We start from the raw sequence: 24,320 nt of genomic DNA on the forward strand, positions 1-24,320 counted from the left end.
GCCCTCCTTTGCCTTACACCCACCAGCGTTGTGACCTAAGGGCCAGAAAAGTGAATCCTATTATTTTGCAGCGGAGAAGAGAAAGGCACTGGTTCCTCTCCCCCATCATCCCACCCTCCAGGTTCTCTCCTTCCCACTCAACGGGCGATCCATGTAAAGCACTAGGGAGATCGCGGGATCCGTGCAGGTGGAAATCCCAGGCTGTTTTCCTTGGATAAGCGCCTGGATCTCAGTAGCAGCCTCCGCACCACTATCCGGCATCCAAGGCCCGGGCTCACCCGGGCTAGTGACTCAGACTCCACCCTGAAGTCACGCCCATCCACACCCGGTCCCGCCCCTAGGCTCCGCAGCGGCCTTCCATTGGTGGAACGGTGCGTCAGTCGGCTGCCGTGGCGCCTGGGGCGGGAGCGTGCACTGCCACCCGGGGCCCCCAGCCTCCGCTCCCGCCCGTCGCCGGGAAGAGAACCCCGGCGCCGGCGGGCAGCCGCCGTAGCTGACAGACCCACGGGCCGAGACTCCGCGCCCGTCAGCAGCGCGCGGCCTGCATGGCGACGCGGAGGAGCCCCCAGCAGGCGCGGGAGCCGGGACGGTCTAGTGCCCTCGCCGCAGGTGGGCCCCGGGCTGGGCGAGGGGGCGGGGGGAGGCGGGGGCGGGGGGAGTGCCGCCGGGAGCCTGGGACGCACTCCCCTCCACCCGCCGTCGGTACCCCGACGGGTTTGGGGTCAGCGCTCCGCGCTGTGAGTGGTGGGAGACTCGGGACCCCTGGCCAAGGCGCAGACGGTGACCGGCTGCAGCTCCACACCCTCTGCATGGTTTGGGCAGCCGTCGGGGACCGGGGTCGCATCAGAATAAGGAACAATGAATGTCCTCGGGAGCGCGAGCTGTTTGGGTCCACGCAGCGAGTCTTCTGCCTAGGTGGGGAAGGCAGGTTCCTGAAAAGAGAAAGCCGTCTTGCGGAGTGGGGAGGGGCAGGGTGAGGGGTCCAGGCAGCAGTTGGTGTCGGGTCCTGCCTCCGAGGCGGCGGGGGGGGGGGGGGGGGAGGGGGGCGGTCCCCCGCTCGGTGTCCCCTCGGAGAACTTGATTGTTGTCGGAGGGAAGTTGATGGGTTTCGCGCTTTGCTGTCAGAGGATGTGGGCCACACCGTCGCTGCAATCGAGACTCTCTTTACAACAGAAAACTGGCTTCTTAACAAAAATGTCACTAAGGACAAAGCAGCACAGTATGGCACAGGTCGTGAAGAAGTCGGATCGCTGAGGTCTGGGGCACATCACCTATGTCTCGGCGTCTCCACCTTCTGCGTTGGCGGGTGGGTCCTCACCTTAGAAGTGAAGGGTTTTATCCTTGCCATCCTTCAATTGTGCCTTGGAGTCCTTCTTCGAGAAGATGAGCATAATTGCTTCTCAACTTTGAGCACATCACCTTTCTGTAACTCTCTGGTGACCACCCCAGGGGTGCGAGCCCACACTGAATTCTGGGAACATGCCTGTTCGCACACACAGAGTTTGGACTCTAGGTACTGCAGGGTTCATGGGAAGTTGGCAGATGCCAGGCCTGCTTATTAATTGCCGTTCTTGGTTCTCAGCAGGAGCTTTTGATCCACACAGCAAATAGTTGGGGGTTTTGCTGTTGGGTGTAGTGGAAGCAGCACCCTCTGAGATGAGGACATGAGTTTTAGACATAATGTTGCCTAGGACTGCGAGCCTGTAAGCCACAACCACTCTGGACTTCCATAAGGCTGATCCCTAAGGCCCTCCCACTCTAGAATTCTGCAATTGAAAGTGATCCTCCCACTCTCAAAAGTCTGGAGAATGAACTCATTTTCGAACCTTTCTTCACCTTGGATTATTGTGGAATTAGCCAAATATTTCCTGTGGGTGTATTCATTTGAACTTTTTATTAGGTTATTTTCTTCCCTGCTCCCTGCTTTATTTTGGCAGAGAAAGCAAAGTTGGGAATGGAGGTAAGGGCACAGCTGGAAAATGCTGCTTTGGGAGGTGGAAAGGTGCCTACGCTGGGCTTAACGTAATCACCAGGAATTTTTCCTTCCAATACACCAAGTTCAAGGTGTGCCCGCACTGTGAACCCAGCAAGAATTCTTTGTTCCAGCCTGTGGCATCTGCAGTTGGTGTGCAGCAGCGGAAGAATGTGATTCAAGGATCGGGTTATGGAAAACTTTTCTCTCCCAAGCATAACCTCCAGGGACTTAGGAGCATAGTTTCCCTTCTTTGCTGGTGATGTTTGGGGGGCTTGGGGGGGTTGTTTAAAATCACTTGCCAAAGCTAAGATGCCACAGCTGCTTAACCTACCCTAACTCTTTTGGTAAGAGAAAGACCAAGATTTGCTTTTGAGAGTAGCAAATGATAACAAGGAATACTGACAATAAAAAGCAAACAGACAGTATCAGAATAAAACTCACAGAATGGGCAGAGACGGACAGAGGTTTTTGGTAGCCATTTTTAAAAACTGCTTCTTTTTCGGTGAGCTGTGATTCTTCTTTACCATTGCTTATCCACTATCCACATGTTTAGTAGAAATGTGAGGGGAGACCCGAGACTCTTGGGTCTTCAGTGATGTTCTTGGGAGCCACAGGACTCTGTGGTGGTCCCTAGGGACTGTCCTGGCCCAGGGAAAGAATGCCCAGTGTGGGATGGGGGACCCATCAGCCAGATCCCCCCACTCCAGCTGTATGTGGAGCACCTCTGCTCCCCACCTCCTGTTTTATATGCTGTTCTCAGTAAGATTTTGTTTGGAGAGAAGAGTCTAATGCTAAACAAAAGTTTAGAAATAATGGTAATGATTAATGGTTTTGAGTGCTGCTTATGTGTTAGCTCATTTATTGCCTATAAAGTGCTTGAAACCATGCATGGCCCACAGTAGGTACTCAGGTTAGCTGCTGTTATTATCATTACCTTACATGAGGTAGTTGTTATTTTCAATCCTCGTTTTAGGAAACTGAGTCACATACAAACTGGTACAAGACCCCCCTACTTCTTACCCAGACTTTCCTGCTAATTAAAAGGTATATTCCTTAATATGGATCCTGTTATTCCAAAGCCATTCAAGGATGACTGACCGAATGTATGAAGCAGATGCTTCTGACCTGCCATAAGCAGTCCGACCAACTCCCACGGGGAGTGTCACAGGTACCACACTAGGCAGGCGGGTGAGTTTACCTGGTGAGCACTTCTCTGCTGGAGGGAGAGGGCAAATTGGAACCAGTGGCTTTCAGTAGCAAACGCAGTGATGAGGATGGTGGGGCGCAAACATTCCCTCCTCAACACAGGCTGCAAAGGGGTGCTTGGAATTGTCTGCTTATTCTAGAACCTTCTTTTAGTGCCTTCAAAGCCTTTGCTGTCAAGGAGCTGAACAAGGAGCAGAGGGGGACGCTGGCTGGGCAGTGTGTGCCAAAGGGGGGAGGGGGGAGTAGTTGTGGTTCTTCATGTGCTACCTGTGACCTTAAAGAGAAATATTTTCCTTCTCTAAAAGACAGTTTGAGGGCTTAGGGAAAAAGATTGCAGTTGACACACAACAGAATGCTTGAAACCAAATGCTCCATAGTTGATATTTTTGCCAGCGTATTTGTCCCCACTTTACACTTCTACATTTAACATTTCTGTTAGATAGATTAAATACCAAATAAAATGTAACTTTTGGTACCACGTGTCTTAGCTAAGTCGAAATTCTTGATTGGCACAGTTATTAAATTGAAATGCCCTTTACCCTGGAGTGGGTGGGTACTGCCCTAGGTGCCTGTAGCACCTAGCGGTGTCCCCACCACAATAACTGGGCACTTGAGTTCTCTTCGTGCTAGACGAGAAGACACTGCTCACGGATAGTCTTGTGTAACCTTTACCAGCACCGCACTGATGTGCGGAATGCTTACAGAATTTGCTCAAAATTCCCAGCTAGTGAGGAGGAGGTGGCAGGACTCAAACTCTGGCAGTGTGATTCCACCTCAGCAGGTCATCCGCCAGCTTCTGTCTCCTGAGACAGTGCGAGCTCATTCCCGGGCAACTTCATCACATTCAGCTGTTCCAGATTAAATTGGGTTATCATCTTCAGACCGTTGTTGTTGCTCAAGGGAGGTCTGAGGAACAGGAGAAGAGAGAGTATGAAAAAATTGTCATCATTAAACCAAAACTTCTACATGCACGGCTCCTTATACATGGCTGTTTAAGTCTGTCTATAACTTTTGGAGGAGTATTAGACTAGTGAATTTGGCCTTTCTCTCTTGTGCACTTGAATCCTCTGGTAAATGTTCAGTCGCGTAGCACAGTCCATTCTGAAAAGTGAGATTGTGTACACATTTATTAATTTGTAATTAATTTAATGGAGGAACACTTAGATGTCACGTTATAGTAAATCAACAGTTTTTGTTTCTGCACTCATTTTGCCAGTAATCTTTTGTTCTAGTCATGCTCCATTTTTCTACCTTCTCATTTAAGTGGAGCCAGAATAGATAGGTAGCATCATGTTTAAAATAAACAGATGATAAAATGTTATATGTTCTTTTCTGGGAGACTAAGGACTATTGTCTATTAGTAGTGGGATTCCCAGGTAAACTGTAGAAACTATAGCAGTAAAATGCTATCCTCAGTAAATCCTGAGTTCAGAATTTAATGAAGTCTTTCAACATTGATTTAACCAGGGGATTATGACTTTGAGTTTATATGAAATTATTGGATGGTAGATACATAGTAACTTAAAATAACTTCTCTTTTTCTGCATGCCCGGTTTTTGGCAAATATGGGGTTAGTCTTATAGCGGGGGTGGGGTGGGTTATAAAGTAATCGGAAATCAGTTTCTCAAGAGAGACCTCCCCCAATTCAGAGAGAAGCAGAATCCCATTCAATGTCAAGGGTCAAGGAAAGAGAGGTAGACTGCCCTCTCTTATCCCCGTCACAGTGGGCCTGGGCTCCCTGTTCTGTCCAGGTGTGGGAGAGACTTAGTGCATACAGACCAGTTCCCAAGTGACTCCAGAACAGAGGTGGGCTGGGGAGCTGGTGGTGGAAGCTCATCAAGGTGTGTGCTTTGAACAATTTGGGTCTCCTGCTCTAAGCCAGGACACAGAGTATTCCCTGGAACATTTAATCTCCCAGGCTTGAGAAGTGAAGGGACTTCTTTCTTGTCAGGTGAAGAGATAGTGTTTCTGTGGGTCTTAGAATGACTCCAGGCACATCATAGGCATATTTGCTGACCGGTGACAAGAAGGCCTCAGCTTTCCTGTGAGATCCCTAAAGTGTCAGGAGAACTGAATGCTCTGTCTTCCAAATCGACTGCTAGGACAGGTCCAGTGTTGTGGAGGAAGCAGAATGGCTGATAGGAAAGGGGAAGTGGAAGAGATGGCCAGCCAGCGCCTGCGTGGGCTGAATATAATTAGTCACCATCTGGACATGAAGGGCTGGATGGCTCTGATGTCAGTGGACAAGAGCAACTCTTTGTCCTTTTACTTGGCATGTAGAAAATGAACTTGGAGTTCAGTTTGTAGCTAAGGATTAGTTTGGCTGCTAACCTTCAAACCAATTGAATTATTAGTATAAATGTTGGGCACCTCTCAGTTTTGCACCTGCAGTGTGCAACACGCAGGCACATTGGTTCCTTCCTCTGAAATCTGAAGCAGGGAGAACAGTCACCTGAACTGAGAGGGGGTTTACTGGGGCAGTTTTCTCCGTGGTATAGTCGTGGTGTTTCTCCGTACTCAGCTCTGAGTACTCAGCTGGTAGCCCTGGTAGGACCTGAACAGCTGGCGTTGCTGACCTACCCTGTCCTGTCCTTTTGTCATACTTTAATATCCCAGTGTCTTTCCCCGATTATACCTCGTTGATTGGTTCATTCAAAATGTGGAGCCTGTAGCGGGTGAAGGAACAGTTCCCTCCTTGCCTCTGTTTCAGTCTTCTCTGTCTTCCTTGTTTTCTTCCTATTTTGTAAAAACTGGTCACCTCCATGGAAGCCCTTGTGGAAAAAGCTCTTTATCAAAACTATGGTTCAGGCCCTGGCTGGTGTGGCTCAGTTAGTTGGAACCTTGTCTCTTAGATCTAAAGGTCATGAGTTCGATTCCTGATCAGGGCACATACCCAGGTTGCCGGTACGATGCCTGCTTGGGGTGCATACGAGGTGGTGACCCATCAATGTTTCTATTTCTTTCTCCCTCTCTCTAAAAGCAATGAAAAAATGTCCTCAGGTGAAGATTTCACAAAAACAACTGTGGTTCACGTCAACGGGCATAGTAGAGCCGCAGAACTGAGGATGCACTTCTAAAGGTTGGAGTGTTGGCAGGTCGGCGTCTCCAGTATGTACTGTACATGCTCTGGGCATCTTTCCTGTGGTGCGAGTCTTGAGTAATGTTTTAAGTTTAGTTGAACTTCAGTTGTTTCCCAAATACTTCAAATCCTGTGCCTTGTGCCCCAACATGACTACCTCCAGAGTAACTCTGAACCGCGTTAACATAAAGAGGCCTTTAGAGGGTGAAGAGAAATAGGGGTTAATGGCATGGCCCCTGGATGCGTGCCCATAGGGGAGGAGGCTGAGGTCCAGAGTTGCTCAGCTCTCCAGGAGGAGACCCGAGTTCCCAACTACCTGGTATCTGCTCATTCCGCTACCTTGAAGCCAGCCCACAAGGTGACCGCTTCACAGTCTCACTTCCTACTTGATATTTACGTGAGTGTCATTAAGGGAAGAGAAACCACACTGGTGGCTCACTGTTTCTGACATACGACCACCAAGACCAAGGCTGTCGGTTAGGTAGGACCAGGTATGGTAGAATAACCAAACAATTTCAAATAAGTGAATCAGTTTCTCCCAGGTCAAAGCTTGGAGGGGGCTCCCCAGGGCTGCAGTGGGCTCCCCGGTGCCAGGGGCCCAGGCTCCTTCCACTTCGTTTCTACCCTGCATAGCTTCCACGCCCACAGCCGCTTCCTTGTCCAAGACGAACATCCGTCACCACAGTTACATTCCAGCTAGTCTGGAGGAACAGGGGCAAGGAACATGCCCTCTCAACAGAGCCTTCTGAAAATTGCCACTAATACTTCCTAGTCAGAATTCACTCACACGGCTGTATCCACCAGCACCTACGGAGGATGGAATGTAGCTGTGTCTCCAGCCAAAAGTCAGGATTCTATTTCTGTGGAAGAAGAGGGGATGGCTAGTGGCAGGCAGTCTAGATCCTGGACTAGATCCTGATGACATGGGTTCATTTTATTTATGCAACAGATACTTACTAATGGTCTGTAGTGTGCTGAGGCACCAAGAAAGCAGAGAGAAAACAGACGCAATTCCAGTCCTGATGACATTTACCTGCATAGGGAGGCAGACACAAATCAAACACAAACATTCTCGTATAAACTCTGACAAGTGCTGTGATGGAACAGGACACCATGTGCTATGGGAGAGTGTAGCGGAGATGTGGTCAGTCCTGGGGGTTCGGAATGGGTCAGAGAAGCTTTGCCCAAGGAAGTGACATTTGAGCTGAGAGGCAGAGGATGGGGGATGGGAGAGGTGGCAGGAGCAAGGGACAGAAGAACGGCCAGTAATCTAGAGGAAGTGGAAGAGATGAGATACTGGGGATCCTGGATCAGACCCCAAGGACCTTGGAGGTGGGGTACCCCAAAGACCCTGGGGGCAGGGTGACCACCTGTCCTGGTTTGCCTGGGACTGAGGGATGTCCTGGGACACGGAATTTTCAGTGCTAAAACTGGGAGAGTCCCAGGCCAGCCTGGATGAGTTGGTCACCGTCCCTGGAGGTCACGTTACTAGTTGGGTTCCTTTATTGTGAATTTCAGCAAAGTTCCTTTGTAGATAACCATGGCTGCCAGCCAAAGAAAACAACCATTGACTGAAAAGTAGCCCCTCACGTGGACCAAGGGAGACAGGTGCAAAGCACAGGCCATACTTACGTTTAGTTAGATGATATGATCAGCGAGACTTTCCTTTATCTGGCACGATTTCTCTTAACTGTACGTTTGGAAGTTAATTGGCATGCGATAATACAGTGGAGATAACAGCAACGGCCAAATGCGGAGGAAACCCTTACCCTGGAGCGGCATTTTTTCAGCCCCGGCAACGTACTGGAATCACTAGGGAACTTAAAAGGACATGCCTGGGCCCCAGCCCGTTGCGTGGGAAAATGCACAGGGGAACCAGAGCAAGGTGATCCTTGGCTCCGCGACAGCACCTCTCAGATTCCGTGTGCATGGGCGTCGCTGTGGATTTGGGGGGAACTTGTAGGTGCAGACTCTCGTGGACACAGACCCTGCCTGAGGATCTGTACGTCTAAGTGCCCAGGCGGTATGGATGCTTCTGGTGCGTAGACTTTGAGTACAAAGCTCTCTAATACCTGATGAGTTTGTTTTGAAGTCACTGGTTGCTCTTTAGGAGAGCAGACCTAAAGGATCACGTAAAGATAGATGGGTTTGTGAGAGGAAAGAGAGGTAAAGATTTGGGGTAGAGGACGGGGAGGTCTCTGCCATGTGCTTCCTTCAGTAGTGGGCACATGCTGACTTCTCATCTGGTTCCAAGGGAAGGTTCCTGGTTCCAGAAGAACCTCCTGAGGCCTCTGGCTAGAATGGCGCGCTGGGCAGTGTGCCCTTACCCTCACACCTCGTGTAGAGGTCTTTCCAGCTCACCTGACTGGCTGCCAGGGTTTGGGTTTTTCCTACGAGTAACAAAAGGCACAAAGATTTTTAAATAAGGCGTAACATAGCCAGTGAATGTAAACACAAAACAAAACAACCCCATTCCCTGCCGCCCACCTCCCCACCCCCCCAAAATTCACCACTGCCACAGGTGGAAAATGGCATTGGGGAAGGGAAGCCAATGGGAAGGATTAGTAACCATTAGCGACAGATCCTAAATGATTCTGATGAGTGGAAAAGTAACCACAGGGTGAAAGTGGAGAGTGGCTTGTCCCAGAATGTCCTTTAGGTAGAGAAGACAAGCTTAATCTTAAGCATCTAAGAGGAGAGGGAGAGACAGAGAGAGAAAACAACCCACACAGGCAATGGCAGGTTGGAGCAGTGAGCCCCATCCAGTGACATAAAATTTAGCAGGAAGGCATATCAGTGCCTCGGTCCACAGGACACAGAACTTGCACACATGACCTTGAAAACCCTTGCTTCCCTTGCCAGGTTCTGAATGAACTGAAAGGTAGACACAGGAGCCAGAGATTTTTAAATGTAAGCTCATTGATAGGATCCATTTGTCGTAGTTGTGTGGCCAGAGGGACTCTCTAGCAGTGCCCAGCCGAAGTTACCCATAAAAGGCCATGCCTCTCTCTCAGGGAGACCGCAGGCCCCAGGGCACCTCTCTGCAGGTAGGCAGACCTGGAGAGGAGGGGCTGAGCTGAGCAGATTCTCCTAAACTTCTCCATCTCACATCTCCTGGAGGAAAGAGTAAAATGAGAGAGTTGGGGGCTGGGGGCCGGGGTGAAAGCCAGTGCCAGAGCTCCAGGAAAGCCTTCCACCTGGAAGCTTGAGGATGCTGGGATGAAAGTGCCTCTCCCCTCTCCCTCCTCCGAAGTAGGAGCGACACACTCCAGCAACAGGTCTAAAGGCTTTATTTTAATCTCAAGGCTTTATTTTAAGTTGAGAGCAGGCTGAATGTGAGTTGATGGCACATTTATTTCTCAGCTCTATAATACTAACACAATCACAGGCTGCATCAACTGGAATGTATCATCTAGAATGAATTTCGGCAAACCACAGCCCCTGGGCCATGTCGGTCCCACTCAGTTTTGTTTTGTTTTTTTTAATTATATGGCCTACAACCTAAGAATGGTTTTACATTTTTCAATGGTTGGGAAAAAGGCAAAAGAAGAATACCATTTCCTGACCTGTGCAACTTACATGAAATTCAGATCTCGGTGTTCGAAAGTTCTCTTGGAACACAGCCCTGCTGTCTGCTGGCTGCTGGCTGCATTCAAGCTCTCAGGGCAGATCTGAGTAGTTGGGAAGAGACCAGATGGCTGAGGAAGCCTGGAATTCTTACTCCCTGACCCTATTCAGAGAACTTGCTGAACCCTGATCGAGAATGCAGAAGTGGTTACGATATTGATCACTCTTCTGGTTGGGCTGCACTTGGGATATTGTATTCTGCCTTGGGGTCTAATGTAAGTGTGGAATTCAGAGAGGAATGACTAGGAGAGCGAAGAGACAATGAGGAGTGACTGAGATGATGCAAGCCACATCACGAGAGAATTGGTAGAGAGAATGTTTAATCTAGAAGGGAAAACAGGCACAGTGGAAATGATAGCTGCCTTCCAAGCTCACGTTTGTTAATTGTTTTGAATTCTTGGAAGAGAATCACTCAGCGAAGGCACTTATGTATGTGGCATATATACATTCAGAGGGCATGCTGACCTTGAGTCAGAACATGTGGGTTCAAGTTCAGACTTCTTGCTTTCTCTGGGCTTCAGTTTCTTCATGTCAAAGCTGTGTGTGACAGCTCATCAGATGTCCAGGTGCACAGTGAATTAAGAGTCAGCTTTCACCTTAGAGGTGCCTTCAGGCCAGTAGGGGACATGTCATGAGTACACCTACCCGCAGTGTAGACGGAGGGCAGAGGGAGCACCTGGGGGAGGGAATTCTTCTGCTGAGGGGCTGGTGAGAATCAGGCCTTGGAGAACAAGTGGAAATGCAGCGCCTTTAGCCTGAAGCATTCTGTGATTCTGTGAAAGATACAAAAGGTTGTCATACAGAAGAGGAATCAGAAGTGCCTCATGACCCCAAGTAATAACGATTTAAATTGTGGTTACAGATCTGATCACAGAAGCCTCTTGCTTGCTCCTCAGCTAAACATCAGCGTCTCTCTCAGCATCTAAAGGCCCTGCTGATCTGAGCCTGGCCGGCCTCCCCTCACTTTCCTGGCCCCATGAACTCTTGTCCATCTTCTGGTCTCAGCTCTGCCCCTCATCTGACGCAGGTCTAGGCCAGGTTCCCATGTTACCCCTGCTGACAGGGCCACATTCCTTTCTTCTAGGCCATCCTTGACTGTGCTCCAGACACACCTGGAGCGTCCACCTGAGAATTGACGCCAGAACAGTCCAATCTGTGGCATTCACAACTGTAGCATCAGCTCTTGGCACAGTGCCTTGCCTGCCAGAGGAGCTTTATCTATACTCATAGAATAATGACAGAATTTGATCAGGACAGAGAGAAACATTCCAGAAAAGGAAATGGACTCCCCCAAAAGGGAGTGAGTTCCCACCGGGAGAGTATGCTACCGCTGGTCCGTGACAAGGTGGAGGGGAGACTGTGGCAGGGCCTCTCGGGGGTTACGTCTGCACAGCGCCTTCGAGGTTGTGAGCACTCCCTTGGGGCTTACTGTGTTGCATTTTGTTCCAGCGCTCTGTTGTCACTGCTGGTCTCTGCCGTTGGGGAGACTTTTGGGGATCATCGAGGCCACATAATTTGTCTGTGGCGGTCCTGCGGCTAGAAAATGGCAGAGTGAAGACAGAGCCTTGGGCCTGCCTTGCCAAACCAGTTGCCTGCACCCAGCCCGGGAGCCTGCCTGAACGAAGTGATCCCCGGGCTCGGGGTTTCCCAGGGAGGGATTCCAGCTTGCTCTCCCACTGAAGCTTATCCCACCTACAACTTTTGTGTTTCAATAGTTGGGCGGGTTTTAAAACCTCTCCACGCGATTAGAAAAATAAACTTACACCTTTTCACATGATAGGTTGCATTTAACACTCCTAAGGATGTGACCAGTAAATGAAAAAAAAACAAACCTGAGCTGTGATGTGATTAAATACACGCACAGTTCGCTCAGTGCTTGGCAAGATGTAGTTTCCTGTAGTATTAGCGACATTCCTAGTGTCACAGGAGCCCTGGGTGAATGAGCCTGGTCCTGTGGGGCGGGGAGGGGGCGGGGGGGGGGGGGGTGCTAAACGCAGAAGTACGTTGCACGACAGGGCTGCAGCTGAATGCCTTCCTGGTTGTGACTTTCAAGATAACCTTTCCCTTGGTAGTTCTCTTCCTCAGTGATAACTCATCTTGCATTTGTTGGTTGTAGTACTTTACTAAGTGGAAGACTTGTTTCTTAATTGAGCAGAACTGTTACCTGAAATACAAAAGCAAAGAAAGTCTTTTAACTTCACCATTTCAAAGATTTATTAAGAGGATATTTTTTTCTACATATTTCCCCCATAACTGCCATAAAAAAATTGACCTATGTTTTTTTAAAGAACCAAGACTGTTTAAACCCAGTCTCACACTGCTGTGCTGACCCTTGGTTGTTGTTATTATCTTTTGAATCCTTACTCAAGGATATTTTTTTACTGATTTTAGAGAGAGAGGGAGAGAAACATCGATCGGTTGCATCCTGTACGCACCCTGACTGGGGATTGAATCCATGACCCAGATACAGCATGCCCTGACCGGGATCGCACACGCAGCGTTTTGGTGTACTGGTTTGGTGTGTGGCACAATGCTCTAACCGACTGAGCCCCTGGCCAGGGCTGTGCTGACCCTTTAACATTCTCTGGTAGCCTTCCAGTGCTCCAAATTATTTAGGAGCCTTGATGACTTAACAGGATTTGTTCTGCATGTCTATCATTCAGTTTGCATATTGTTTGGATTCTTTGTTTGGCTAATGGATGGTATTTTGCTTTATTCTGGAAGCTCTGAGTTTTCAGCACTAACCTCTGAGAGGTGACCCACTGGGGAAGGGAGGTCAGCTGGCCACCTGGGCATCACAGGGCCTTGTGTTATTCTGTATGCTGAACAGACACTGGCACCAGGGTGGGCTGACCCCGGGGAACGCAGGCTGTGGCCCTGTGGGCCTGGGACAAGCTGACCAGCAGCCTTTCCCGACAGGAGGGCATCATGTCCCTGGAGCATGAGCGCCGTGAGGGCAGGCTGTGTGTCTTCCGTGTCACCTCACTGCCAGCCCAGTGCCCAGCCCACGTGGGGAGAAGTGTGAGCAGAGGGTGAGGGGAGAGGAAAGAAGGTCTTTCTGGGCCCTTCTCTGCCCTCTGTCCCACTTGGCCTCAGCCCACCTCTCCTTGTAGCGCCTTCCTCCCTGGACCAGAATTACCCAAAAGCCATGTTCACGTTTTCAAAGGGAGTAGTGTTCCACAGCACAGCTCAGAAGGTGTGAAAAGTTCACCCAACACCTCTGACGTGTCTGTGTCCTCCACTCTGCACCCCACCTCCACCCTTCCACTGCTCTTGCCACAGGGAGGGCACCACTGTCTGGGGATGGCCACCTTCTACAGCCCCTCTCTCTGCTTGTTTCTACCTGTGTGTCTTGGCCACTCTGTCCTTCATCTGATAATTAACCATAACATGGCATTGCAGCAGGTAGAAATACCTGTTGTATTTATCACATTAAATCTAGTATCTTTTACGTTAAATTTTCTTCACAAGATGATTTTAATGTGTGCATATATATCTCCATTCGCTCTGCTGTCTCAAACGTTGAGATTAAATTACCTTTTAGCTCAGGCCTAATTTCCCTTTCATGGTGCCCTGGGCATCCTTTGATCCACTGGCTCTGCTTCAGGAGAAAGTCCCCCGAGCTGGACGCAGGTGACAGTGTAGCTGTGCAGAGAGAAAGCCCCGCATGCCACTGTGCTGCATACGATTGGGGAAGGAAGTGGGGGAGACAGACAGTGTGGTGGGCTGTGGGGACATGGAGGTAGAAAAGGACCTGGGACAATGGCGAATATCGGGAAGCCAACCGCACACTGATGGGTTTCCACAGGAGCGAGCCAGGGGCTCCCCGGCTCCGGGGGGTCTGCTGTCCGCTTACTCACTGGGTTTCCAGCTCTTCAGTGTCTTTTACTTTTGTTTTCAGGTTTTGTTTTTTTTCTTTTTGGTTTCCTGTTTGAATGTTTGAATTATTTCAGCTTTGGTACATGTTAGAGAATGGAAAAAAAAAATCTAAGTAAAATTCTACCACAAAAAACGGTGGCTTTTTTTTTTTTACTTCTAGTCAGTGGTCTCATTTGCCATATATAGTCTGAGGGAATCACAGATCAGATTTTAGTTTTGAATAGCCATGTTGTTGATTTCAGGAGGTTCTGGGGTAATTACTCAAAGATATCTTAAGTGATACTTCTGGTAGTGTGGATTGGGGTCTCTGGGTATGTTTGAGTGCTGATTGGGGAAATGAGTAAGACTGAGTTAATCCACTTTCCAAAATAATAGAAGTGCACGGTGCTTGCACAGAACCTCATTCAGCTACCACCTAAGTGGTCCAGTCCAAAAGTATTAAAAAAGAAATTTCAGTTTTTGTCACTTGATGAACTTTAAAGAGGGTCAAATCTGTAATTCCTGGCAATTGCTTCTGTTTATTGTGTCTTCTTGTAACCTGCACTTCCTGGAGATTCGCCATGGCCAAAACCATCCGCCACCTGCACTCCTTCTGCTTCTTGCCCTTGTTCTGGCTCCTCTTTTCATTATGTTGAATGATTGAATCCCTCATGGTGGAACCTTCTTTTCCTTCCTACTAGTCCAGTCAGCCTCCCATGAGGCCGGTTCCCTGTGATGCAGGGGCTTCCTCAGGGCAGGGGGAAGGGAAGGTGGGCAGCCAATTGCTGAATTCTCCTTGGCAGGCTGGCAGCAGGGGGACCCTGGTGAAGACTCCCGCACGGAAAATTTCATTCACTCTCAGCAGTGCTGGGGGAAGTGAGATTTGACTCACGGGGTTATCAAAGTTGTGATCATGATAGTGTTTTGCTAGGCCCCTAACTTAGGGTGTTCTGTTTGCTTTCTTTAAGTTTTTTTTTCTTTTTCTTTTAAATATTTTATTTATTTATTTTTAGAAAGGGGAAAGGAGGGAGAAAGAGGGAATGAGAAACATCAATGTGTGGTTGCCTCTCACGTGACCCCCACTGGGGATCTGGCTCACAACCCAGTTGTGTGGCCCTGACTGGGAATCGAACCAGTGACCCTTTGGTTTGCAAGTCGGCACTCAATCCACTGAGCCACACCAGCCAGGGATCTGTTTGCTTTTTTTGCATTGTCATCCAGTTATTGGCATGCAGGAAAATTTTTTTTAATTCTCTTTTTAAAGACTTTATTCTATACCTGCTGTAGCAATGCTGATTTGAAGATTTCCTCAGCTACACAATTCAGAGGTAGGATAGCCTGATGATGAGATGTGCAGCTTCTCGCATCACATCACCCTGTCTTTGAGTTCTGGCTTGACCACTGGTTTAATCTCTGCCCCTCACAGTTTTCTCATTTAAAAAATTGGGGTGATTAGAGTAATAGCAATAAAGATATTAATGACCACTTATTGGGTGCTCACAGTATGCCTGACAGCGTGCTCAGCGTTTTCCCATTATACCCTCCAACCCCACAACAGCTCTAAGAGGCAGACACCACTAGGACCTCACTGTTATATACCATCTCCAGGTTAGGAAACAGGAGCTTCGAGAAGGACCTGCTGCAGAGAAGGACTTATGCTTAGGAGAAGTCCCTCGTTTGGGGTCTCGAATCAGATGCCCTAGTGGCCAGATGTTGATTTAGAGGAGCGCAGTGGATCGGAGGGACTCTGTGGCCAGTGAGAGCAATGCCTCACCGAGGGCAGCAGCCAGGCCCCAATGTAGAGACTGGGGGCCCCCAAGTCCACAAACAGATGAGCCCCGCCCAGTGGGAAGCAGACAGATGCTCTCAAAGGCTCTTCGCAAAGGAAGGAATGAGAGCGTGTTGCTCAGAATTGCAGGCTACAGTGAGAGTTCGTAATTGGTGTGGGATTCAGGGAAGTAGGCGTTCCAGCACCCGGCGTGGAGAGTCAAGTGGCAGTGCTGTTTTGGAAGGCACTGTGTCAACCTCTGTCAACACTAAAAATGTGCAAACCCTTTGGCCCAGAGTATCCTCTTTCTGAAATTACCCTGAGAGCTGCCATGGGCCCCAAGGACTGTTGGAGGAGAATGTCGGTCTCCGCCATGTTTGTAAATGGGAAGTGGGAGCGAGCGATGGTTAGTAGTTCGGCGGTGGTTACGGAGTGATGGTCTTTGTACTGCCATGTTATGCAGCTTCAAAAAGAATACTGTGGATCTATATGTAGAGCTATGAAAAGATGTTCAACTTGTAATTTGATATGACGTCGATATGAAAAGAAGCAAACTGTACTATCTGTGCAATGTTGCATGTTTCTAGAAAATGTCTGTGACTGCAGTAGGAGAAACCATGTATCGTAGACCAATTCTGGTTCTTCCATGAGTGTAAAGACTTACTAAAAATATGTGCGTACACGAGAATTTTCCAAGTTGGGCAATCAGACTGAATTAGTAAGAGTCTAAATTACAGGTGTAAAGGCAGTATGGCTGTACATTTTTAAATAATTTATAGAAAGTTTTACTAAATTACTAGGTGGGAGTAAGTCTATAATGAATAGCTAATCCTAAACAATAAACACCTGTGTTTGAAAATGTCTTTTTAAGTAATGATATAAAAAATAGACATTTTTATTTGCTGGTAACTGTTTTCATCTCTTTATCTCCTGGTAAATTCTTTATTGAGAGTGTAAATACACATCAAAGATGATCACAAATACTAGAAGTATAGATTCCAAATGGGTGAGGCTTTCACTACATTAGTCATTGGGATCTTACTCAGCCCTGTACCGTGGAGGGCACTGTTTCACGGTGAACCGCAGAAGTCCTCCTCCTCGTTTGTGCTTCAGCATTTTTACATGCCCATCATAACATCATTAGGAATCTCCTGCCTTAGGAAAATACTGCAAGTACCCAGTCTGAGCTCTTCAGGCCTGATACTTTTCCCTCCTGTGAAATCGGGAACGAGAGTGCGCACACCATACGCAGCACATCCCTCTCCATCTCATGACTGTTCTTTTAAGGGGCCACTTGCTGGAAATGATGTCTGTGTGCCTGCTCTTTGAGTCGCTGGTTCTGTATGGTAAGGTGATGCCTTGTGTTACGGCCCAAGTATGAAATGTTAAAGGGACTTATCTAAGAAAAAGAAGATCAAAACTATGAACAGTAAAATGACAACAACTCACAAACTCACAACTATCAAAACTGAACCTTAAAAAAAACAAAAAGAAACTATGCAAACAACTAGAACAGGAACAAATTCACAGAAATGGAGATCACATGGAGGGTTATTAGTGGGGGGGTGGAAGGGGGAGCATGGGGGTAAAGGTACAGGGAATAAGAAGCATAATTGGTAGTCACAAAATAGACAGGGGGAGGTTAAGAATAGTATAGGAAATGTAGAAGCCAAAGAACTTACATGTACGACCCATGGATGTGAACTAAGGAATATAGTTTAAAAAAACGAATACCAAAGTGGGCAGAAGTGGATGGGGCAGCATCATTTCTGGATTCAACAGATATTCAGCACAGGGCACGATGCTGGTCCATAAATCATTTCATCCTGTCTTTCCCCAGCGAGGGCAGTATTTCACCCATGTCACAGCTGAGACAAGTCAGGGTAAGAGAAGGTGGGTTTCCCACAGGCACACAGCGAGGTGAGCAGGAGAAACAGGCTTTGAGTTCAGGGTGGAGGGATTGCGAAACCTACATTCTTTATGTTCACTCTTCCTCTTGGATTTTGGGGACAAAGATATTCTTATATATGACGCCGGTTATAGTGGAACTGGGCATGTCTTTAATTTCAGATTGCATTTTTGAATGCTTTAAATATGTTTATGTAAATCAACCATAGACACTTTGCAGATAAACTTATCCAATGTATCTTTTTCCCCCTTAAAGCAGACTTGTGTAATTGTGACGTGATTTTTTTCAATTAAATTTTTGTAGGAAATGACCAAGTTCACTCCTGGACACTAGCCACCAGCCAAGCCTTAGATACCGCGTGGGGAATAGCAAAGGGCTCCGTGACGCTGGCAGTTTCGTTGCTGCTGGCCACCCTCTGCTACTTCAGAAGGCTGAATTTACATCTAGGGCACCGGCTGAAATGGTAGGTGGCTGCATCATCTTCAGATTTCTCAAATATTCTTGTTACGAAGGGAGAATTTTGGTATTATTGTTTCCTTTTTCTTTCAGGTGGAGTGGATATCTGCAAAGAAAATTCAAAAGTAACTACTTTTTATGTGCATCTTTCCTTATTTTTAAGATGCAGAGAGGGTTCAAGAAAGAAGAGGAAAGGGAGAATTAACTAACTTTTATTTTTGGTTCAGGGAACCTCAGCGTGGAGGCAGAAGTTGACTTACTCAGCTACTGCGCAAGAGAGTGGAAGGGGGAGACTCCCCGCGCCAAGCTGATGAGGAAGGTTTGTTTGTAAAGGTCGTGGAAGATGGAGAATTTGCGTGTAAACAGACATTCCACTCTGCTTTATGGATCCAGAGACTAACCGAAACTGACTGTGACATAAGGGACAACCGTGGCTCTAATTTAAAAGCCAAACAGCTACTAGACATTGGCTTTGGGCCTTGTGCCCAGAGCCAGAGCCTTCGACCCCTGGGGTGAAATTCAGTCTGTGAGTTCAGAAAACTAGAAATCAGCTCCTTGCAGCTCTCTCCTGGCCAGGCCTATGAAACCTCTGCACGTGTAGGGGAGACTTCTGTCCTTGAAGGGATTTGGCCCCTGGACAAAAATATTTTGAGGATTTTTAGAGTTTTTCATTGGCTCAGTCTTGGTAAATATTCCCAGCACTGTTGCCCAAACTTGTCACTGGCAGAGAAAAAAAAAAAAAAGAGGTGGTACATTTAAAAGAGTCCTTAGCATAGTTTTAAAGTATACAGTATTTCCCACTGTGACCGAGCTGTACCCGTGGTCTCCCCGCAGTGACATTCCCTGGCCCTGGGCTCCAGGAACTTAACTGTCTAGAGTAGCACGGGACCCTCGTCTCTCCACACACACAATGACATGAAATGACACGTGGTCCAATTCATAATTTAGAATTGTCTTATTTCTGTTGTCTGCTTTATTTAGGAGTACGCTTCACTGACAGTGCATTGAAATCACTTTCCTTATTTCTTATCCAGTAGAATTAATAAACAGCTTTCTGTTTTTGTGCTAAACAGGCTTACGAGGAGCTGTTCTGGCGGCGTCACATTAAATGTGTTCGACAAGTAAAGAGGGATAACTACGACGCACTGAGGTCTGTGCTATTCCAGGTGTTCAGCCAGGGCCTTTCTTTTCCATCCTGGATGAAGGAAAAAGACATTGTTAAGGTACATCCTCACACTGGAAACACGTGCAAGTCCCCTTGGTGACAACGGTAACCCCACCACCCTGGGTCTGCCGTGGGCAGCTTTGTAGGCAGGGGTCCTGAGGTCGAAGGAACTCCGAGAGGACGCTAACCAGGCCCTCGGACGCTCCTGTCGGTTTTCCAACAGACTAGCTCAGAAAGAGAGTCAGACCCAGTTTTGTTTGTTTTTAATGCCGTTGTCTTTTCTTGGCCTCATCTTTAATGCCCTCTGCCCTTTCCAGGTAAGGTAGTCTACTGAAATTCACTTCTGTACTCTATAGTTATTGGAGTTTCGACAAACACAGTGTGTACCTACTACCCCAAACACCCCCTCGTTTCCCGTCCCAGTCAGTCCTTCTCTCACTCGCACCTCCTGGCAACCACTGATAGGTCTTCTGTCCCTGTAGTTTTGCCTTTTCCAGAATGTTATGTAAATGGAACCATCCAGAGTGTAGCCTTCTGAAGTGAGGTCTTTCACTTAGCATAATGAATTTGCAGTTCCTCCAGCTGGTCTGTGAATGTTGTTCATTCCTTTTTATTGTTGAGTGGTGTTCCTTGACAGGAATGTGACAGTTAATACTATGAATGAAGCTGTTATAAATATTCCCATACAGGATTTTATGTGCACATAAGTTTTCGTTCCTTTCTGGTGGGATTGCTGGGTCTTATGGCAGGTGTGTGCTTACTTTATAAGAACCTGCCAAACCATTTTCCAAACGTCGGTACCACGATGCACTCCCACCACAAATGTGTCAGAGTTCCAGTTGCTCCACATTCTCACCAGCACCTGGGATTGTCAGGGTTTTTTGTTTATTTATTTTCACTTTCGTTTTTGTTTCAGCCATCCTAGTAGGTGTGCATTAGTATCATTGTGCTTTTAGTTTGCATTCCCCTGATGAGTTATGATGTTGAGCATCTTTTCCTCTGCTTATTTGCCATCCTCATGGTTCTTTTTGGAGAAATATCTGTTCAAATCTTTTGCCGATATTTTTGTTTTGTTTTTGTTATTGAGTTTTGAGAATTCTTTATATATGTTGAATGCAAATGCTTTATCATATATGTGACTTACACATATTTTCTTCCAGTCCTTTCCTTGTTTTTCAGTTTCATAACAGTGTAAACCAATACATTCTTGGTGATAACCTGAATTTTTATTCTGAATGCAGTATGCCTAATGTAGGGTGCACGTGTAAGTTGCAGGAGCAAAGGAATATAAAGTGTGTGCTAACGTAGATAGCTACTCACGTTCTATTTCCTTATCATTTTAATTTAGAGATGCTTTTATTAGTTTTATTTTATCTCACAAATACTTGTCAGGTGTATTCAGTGTGCCAGCCCAGCTGCTCATGGCTGAGGACAGAGACTACACCTGGGACCCTGGGTTGCACATGGTGGGAGATGCATTGGATGCCTATGATGGATCAGACTCTTATGTACCCTGTAATCTTATTTAACCCCGGCCCGAGTCCCATAAAATTGTCCTTGATTTACAGTGGAGGATGCGGCTGAGCCGTTAAATAACCTGCTGGTTGAGTAACTTCCCAGCAGGTGATTTACACGGCTGGGTTTGCACCCTAACAAGCGTCATTCCAAAATCCACCTATTCCCAGATGTGCTGTGTTGCTTTTACATTGTCTGGGATTTTTACATTTTTACATTTCTGCATTGTCTGTTGCTTTTACATTTCTGAAGGGATATATGTAGGTAGTTTGGGAAATGTTTTATCCCAAAAGATTGTTTCTATAGACTTAATCTTATATTTACCGTGTTTTTTGGACCATATGATGCACGCACCTAGGTTTTAGAGGAGGAAAATAGGAAAAAAATTTTTGAAGTGAAAAATGTGGTAAAATGTTTAATAACATAAATAGCCCCCCCTCCCCCACAAGCCAGGTAAGCCACATTCGGACTATAAGACGCACCCCCATTTCCTTCCCAAATTTGGAGCGGGGAGTGTGTCTTATAGTTCGAAAAATACGGTAAGTTTTCATCAGTTGTGAAATTGTGAGTTAAGAGTGTGATCCAAATCATGAATCCAGAAGTCTAAAAGAAAATGACTATATGTTTTTCCTTTACTGAGGTTATAGTCTTCTTAAATGAAGATTGGCCCTGCTGGTGTGGCTCAGTGCCGGCCTGTGAACCAAAGGGTCACTGGTTCGATTCCCAGTCAGGGCACATACCTGGGTTGCAAGCCAGGTCTCCGTGGGGGCCGTGCGAGAGGCAACCACACATTGATGTTTCTCCCTCTCTTTCTCCCTCCCTTCCCTGCTGTCTAAAAATAAATAAATATTTTTTAAAATTAAAAAGAATAAATGAAGATTGCTAAATGAGGTGAGATTATGTGCTCTGACACAGTCCCAATTGTGTGCAGTAAATGTTGAGACACTAATCATTGTTGGCATCTTCTTTTTCAAGCTTCCCGAGAAACTACTCTTTTCACAAGGTTGTAATTGGATCCAGCAGTACAGTTTCGGTCCCGAGAACTATACAGGTTCAAATGTGTTTGGAAAATTGCGTAAATGTGTGGAATTATTGAAAACACAGGTGAGAGTTTGGCGGCTGGGGTGACAGGCTGGGAATGGAAGCGCCCATCCCACTATTGCAACTTTTCTCCGGTGTCGGGCACGTCACTCTATGTTAGTTACATAGGAAACGCAGGCAGAAATGCTGCTTCAAGTAACTGCGATTCCTTCGCCTTGATCTTCCTTCTCCTTCAAGTGATGAATGAGAGCAATGTTGTTCTACATAATGCGAGAGTTCAGCCCTTTGTGGACTGGCCCGGAAACCTTAGCCAGCGCATACCTTTGTTTCCCCCGAGAAATGGGGTGCAAGTTGCAGACAAGGTGCTCAGAAATGCCCTTCTGGAATGCGCCCTATTAATAACTTGGCAACGGCAGAGATGTTGTAATTTGACTCAGAGCAGCGTTTTTCCTGTCTCTTAATAAAAACAGATTGTGGATTGTGGGAATGAATCCTCCTTGGGAAGCACCATAACCTTTCTGGGCCATAGTTTGCTTTTATCTGTAAAACTGAACTGTACATAGCATCGACCCTGTATGGTTCCTGTGAGGATTCAATGAGATAACACACGTAGAGTGTGCCTTACACTGTGCCCGGCAGGCGGCGGGTGTTCAAGGCAGGCTGGCACGCTTGGGCGCTGGAGCGGCCTTCGTGCAACCCAGCTGTCTTAAGCATTGTTAGGAAACTGACTCGCTCAGTGTTTTACCTGGCGGGTGGTGCTTTTGTGAAAAAATATTTTATTGAAGCTAGTTTGTTATTGTAAAGTAATATATACTTATGTTTTAAAAAATCCATGTCAAAAGATATGAAGCGAACAGTGAAAGTTCTGTTTTCCTCAATTAATCTTTGTTTTATTTTATAAGTATTGTATGTACTTTTAGAAGTTATGCAAGGGTATATGCGTTCATCCTTACCCTTCGAAATTTCACTGTTACGCCTGTGTTTTTAGTGGACCGAATTCAGTGGGATTAAAGATTATCACAAGAGAGGAAGTATGTGCAACATCCTTTTCTCCGATGCCATTTTGGAATACAAACTGTATGAAGCATTAAAGTTCATCATGCTGTATCAAGTCACTGAAGTTTATGAACAAATGAAGACGAAAAAGGTCATTCCCACTCTTTTCAGACTCCTGTTTTCCCGGGAAACATCATCTGATCCTTTGAGCTTCATGATGAATCACCTAAATTCTGTAGGCGACACGTGTGGACTAGAGCAGGTACGGGGGCAGAAGAATTGTGTGTGCTTGATCCAGGTTTATATCAGCAGTACTGGAACACGTAGGGGGTTGGTGTTTGTTTTCCACAGGGATAAGACTAGTTGCACAGAGTGGGGGCCTGATACTATTGCCCCTGAAATGCAGAGAAGAAGAGTAATAGCCTCACTGCTCTGAGCTGGTTGCTATGTGTCTTTCCAGCCCTGTGGCTGAAGGACACCCTTGCTGGGTCATCTTTCTGACCTTGCACTCTGCTTCTGAGTTGATAATAGGTTCTCCCACAGCAGAGGTTAACCAGGAGAAATTCCAGTTGGAAAATGAGATAAGGTTTAGGAAAGCATTTGGTTACTTACTGCAGAGAAATAGAAATTATTTCATTTTTTTTAAACCCAGAAAATGCTTTTATATCCCCGTAGAAAAGGGTTTTTGTTTTGTTTTGCTTTCCTAGGAGGTACACAAAATCATCTTAACTTTTTACACAAAGTGATTTAAAATGATATAAAACTGGTTGGAAAACAGTGTAGCTTTTAAAATTAAAAACATTTTGTTTATCCTCACTCGAGGACATGCCCATTGATTTTGGAGACGGGAGATGGGAAGGAGGGAGACATCGATCGTGCCCGACCGGGAACGGAGCCCACAGCCTAGGCACGGGCCCTGACTGGAAATCAAACCCGTGACCTTTCGGTTTACGGGACTACACTCCAACCAACTGAGCCACACCAGCCAGAGCAGAAAACAGTGTACTTTTTATTATAAGCATTCCTTTATTTTTGTATTAGTTTTTTTTTCCAAATAGCTTTGCCTGTGATTTTTTCAGGCTAGTCTTGAGAGATGTTCCTCCGCTTGTCCCCTGCCTTCCACATAGTGCACACTTGTCCCTCGCCCGTGCCTACTCAGTGGTTCATGTGCGGGTCTGCAGATAAGTACCTTATTCCACAAGCTGCCGAAGAACATGCCCCTCCCCGCCCCCCGTGGAAGGGCAGGAATTTGAAATGTGTATTGTGACCTCTCTTTCATCTCTTTCCCAGATTGATATGTTTATACTTGGATATGCACTTGAAGTCAAGATAAAAGTGTTCAGACTGTTCAAGTTTAACTCCAGGGACTTTGAAGTCTGCTACCCAGAGGAGCCACTCAGGGAGTGGCCTGAGATCTCCCTGCTGACCGAGAATGACCGCCATTACCACATTCCCGTCTTTTAAGTCTGGCGTGGACCGGATACCCGCCAGTGACAGCCGGCAAGTGGTCATGCCGGCAAGTACAGTGTTCCGGAAAACCAAAGCTGGTGGTGTAGCCACTGAAGGAAGTAGGACCTTCTCCAGGATGACAGGTACACTGGACGCCGCGGTGCGCACATGGCTTGTCTTTGTTTTTCAATGATTTCCTCCAGAGCAGTTGCACTAATGCATTTGTGGGTTCGTGGTTTGACCTTGTTCGTAAGAGCTGTGGTCTCTCCACACATG

General features: G+C 47.0%; 1 protein-coding gene across 1 annotated transcript; it reads left to right on the plus strand.

Moving 5' to 3' along the window:
* Positions 1–409: 409 nt before the first annotated feature.
* On the plus strand, positions 410–24,092 carry OTULINL (OTU deubiquitinase with linear linkage specificity like). Its single transcript, XM_053913978.2, has 8 exons — positions 410–609; positions 17,726–17,885; positions 17,972–18,003; positions 18,106–18,197; positions 18,952–19,101; positions 21,534–21,662; positions 22,588–22,857; positions 23,886–24,092. The coding sequence occupies exons 1-8, from the start codon at positions 546–548 to the stop codon at positions 24,057–24,059; spliced, it is 1,071 nt and encodes a 356-aa protein (XP_053769953.1). The 5' UTR covers positions 410–545; the 3' UTR covers positions 24,060–24,092.
* The last annotated feature ends 228 nt before the right edge of the window (positions 24,093–24,320 follow it).

The sequence above is a fragment of the Desmodus rotundus genome, chromosome 1 (genome assembly GCF_022682495.2).
Source record: "Desmodus rotundus isolate HL8 chromosome 1, HLdesRot8A.1, whole genome shotgun sequence".
NCBI classification, from domain to species: Eukaryota; Metazoa; Chordata; class Mammalia; order Chiroptera; family Phyllostomidae; genus Desmodus; species Desmodus rotundus.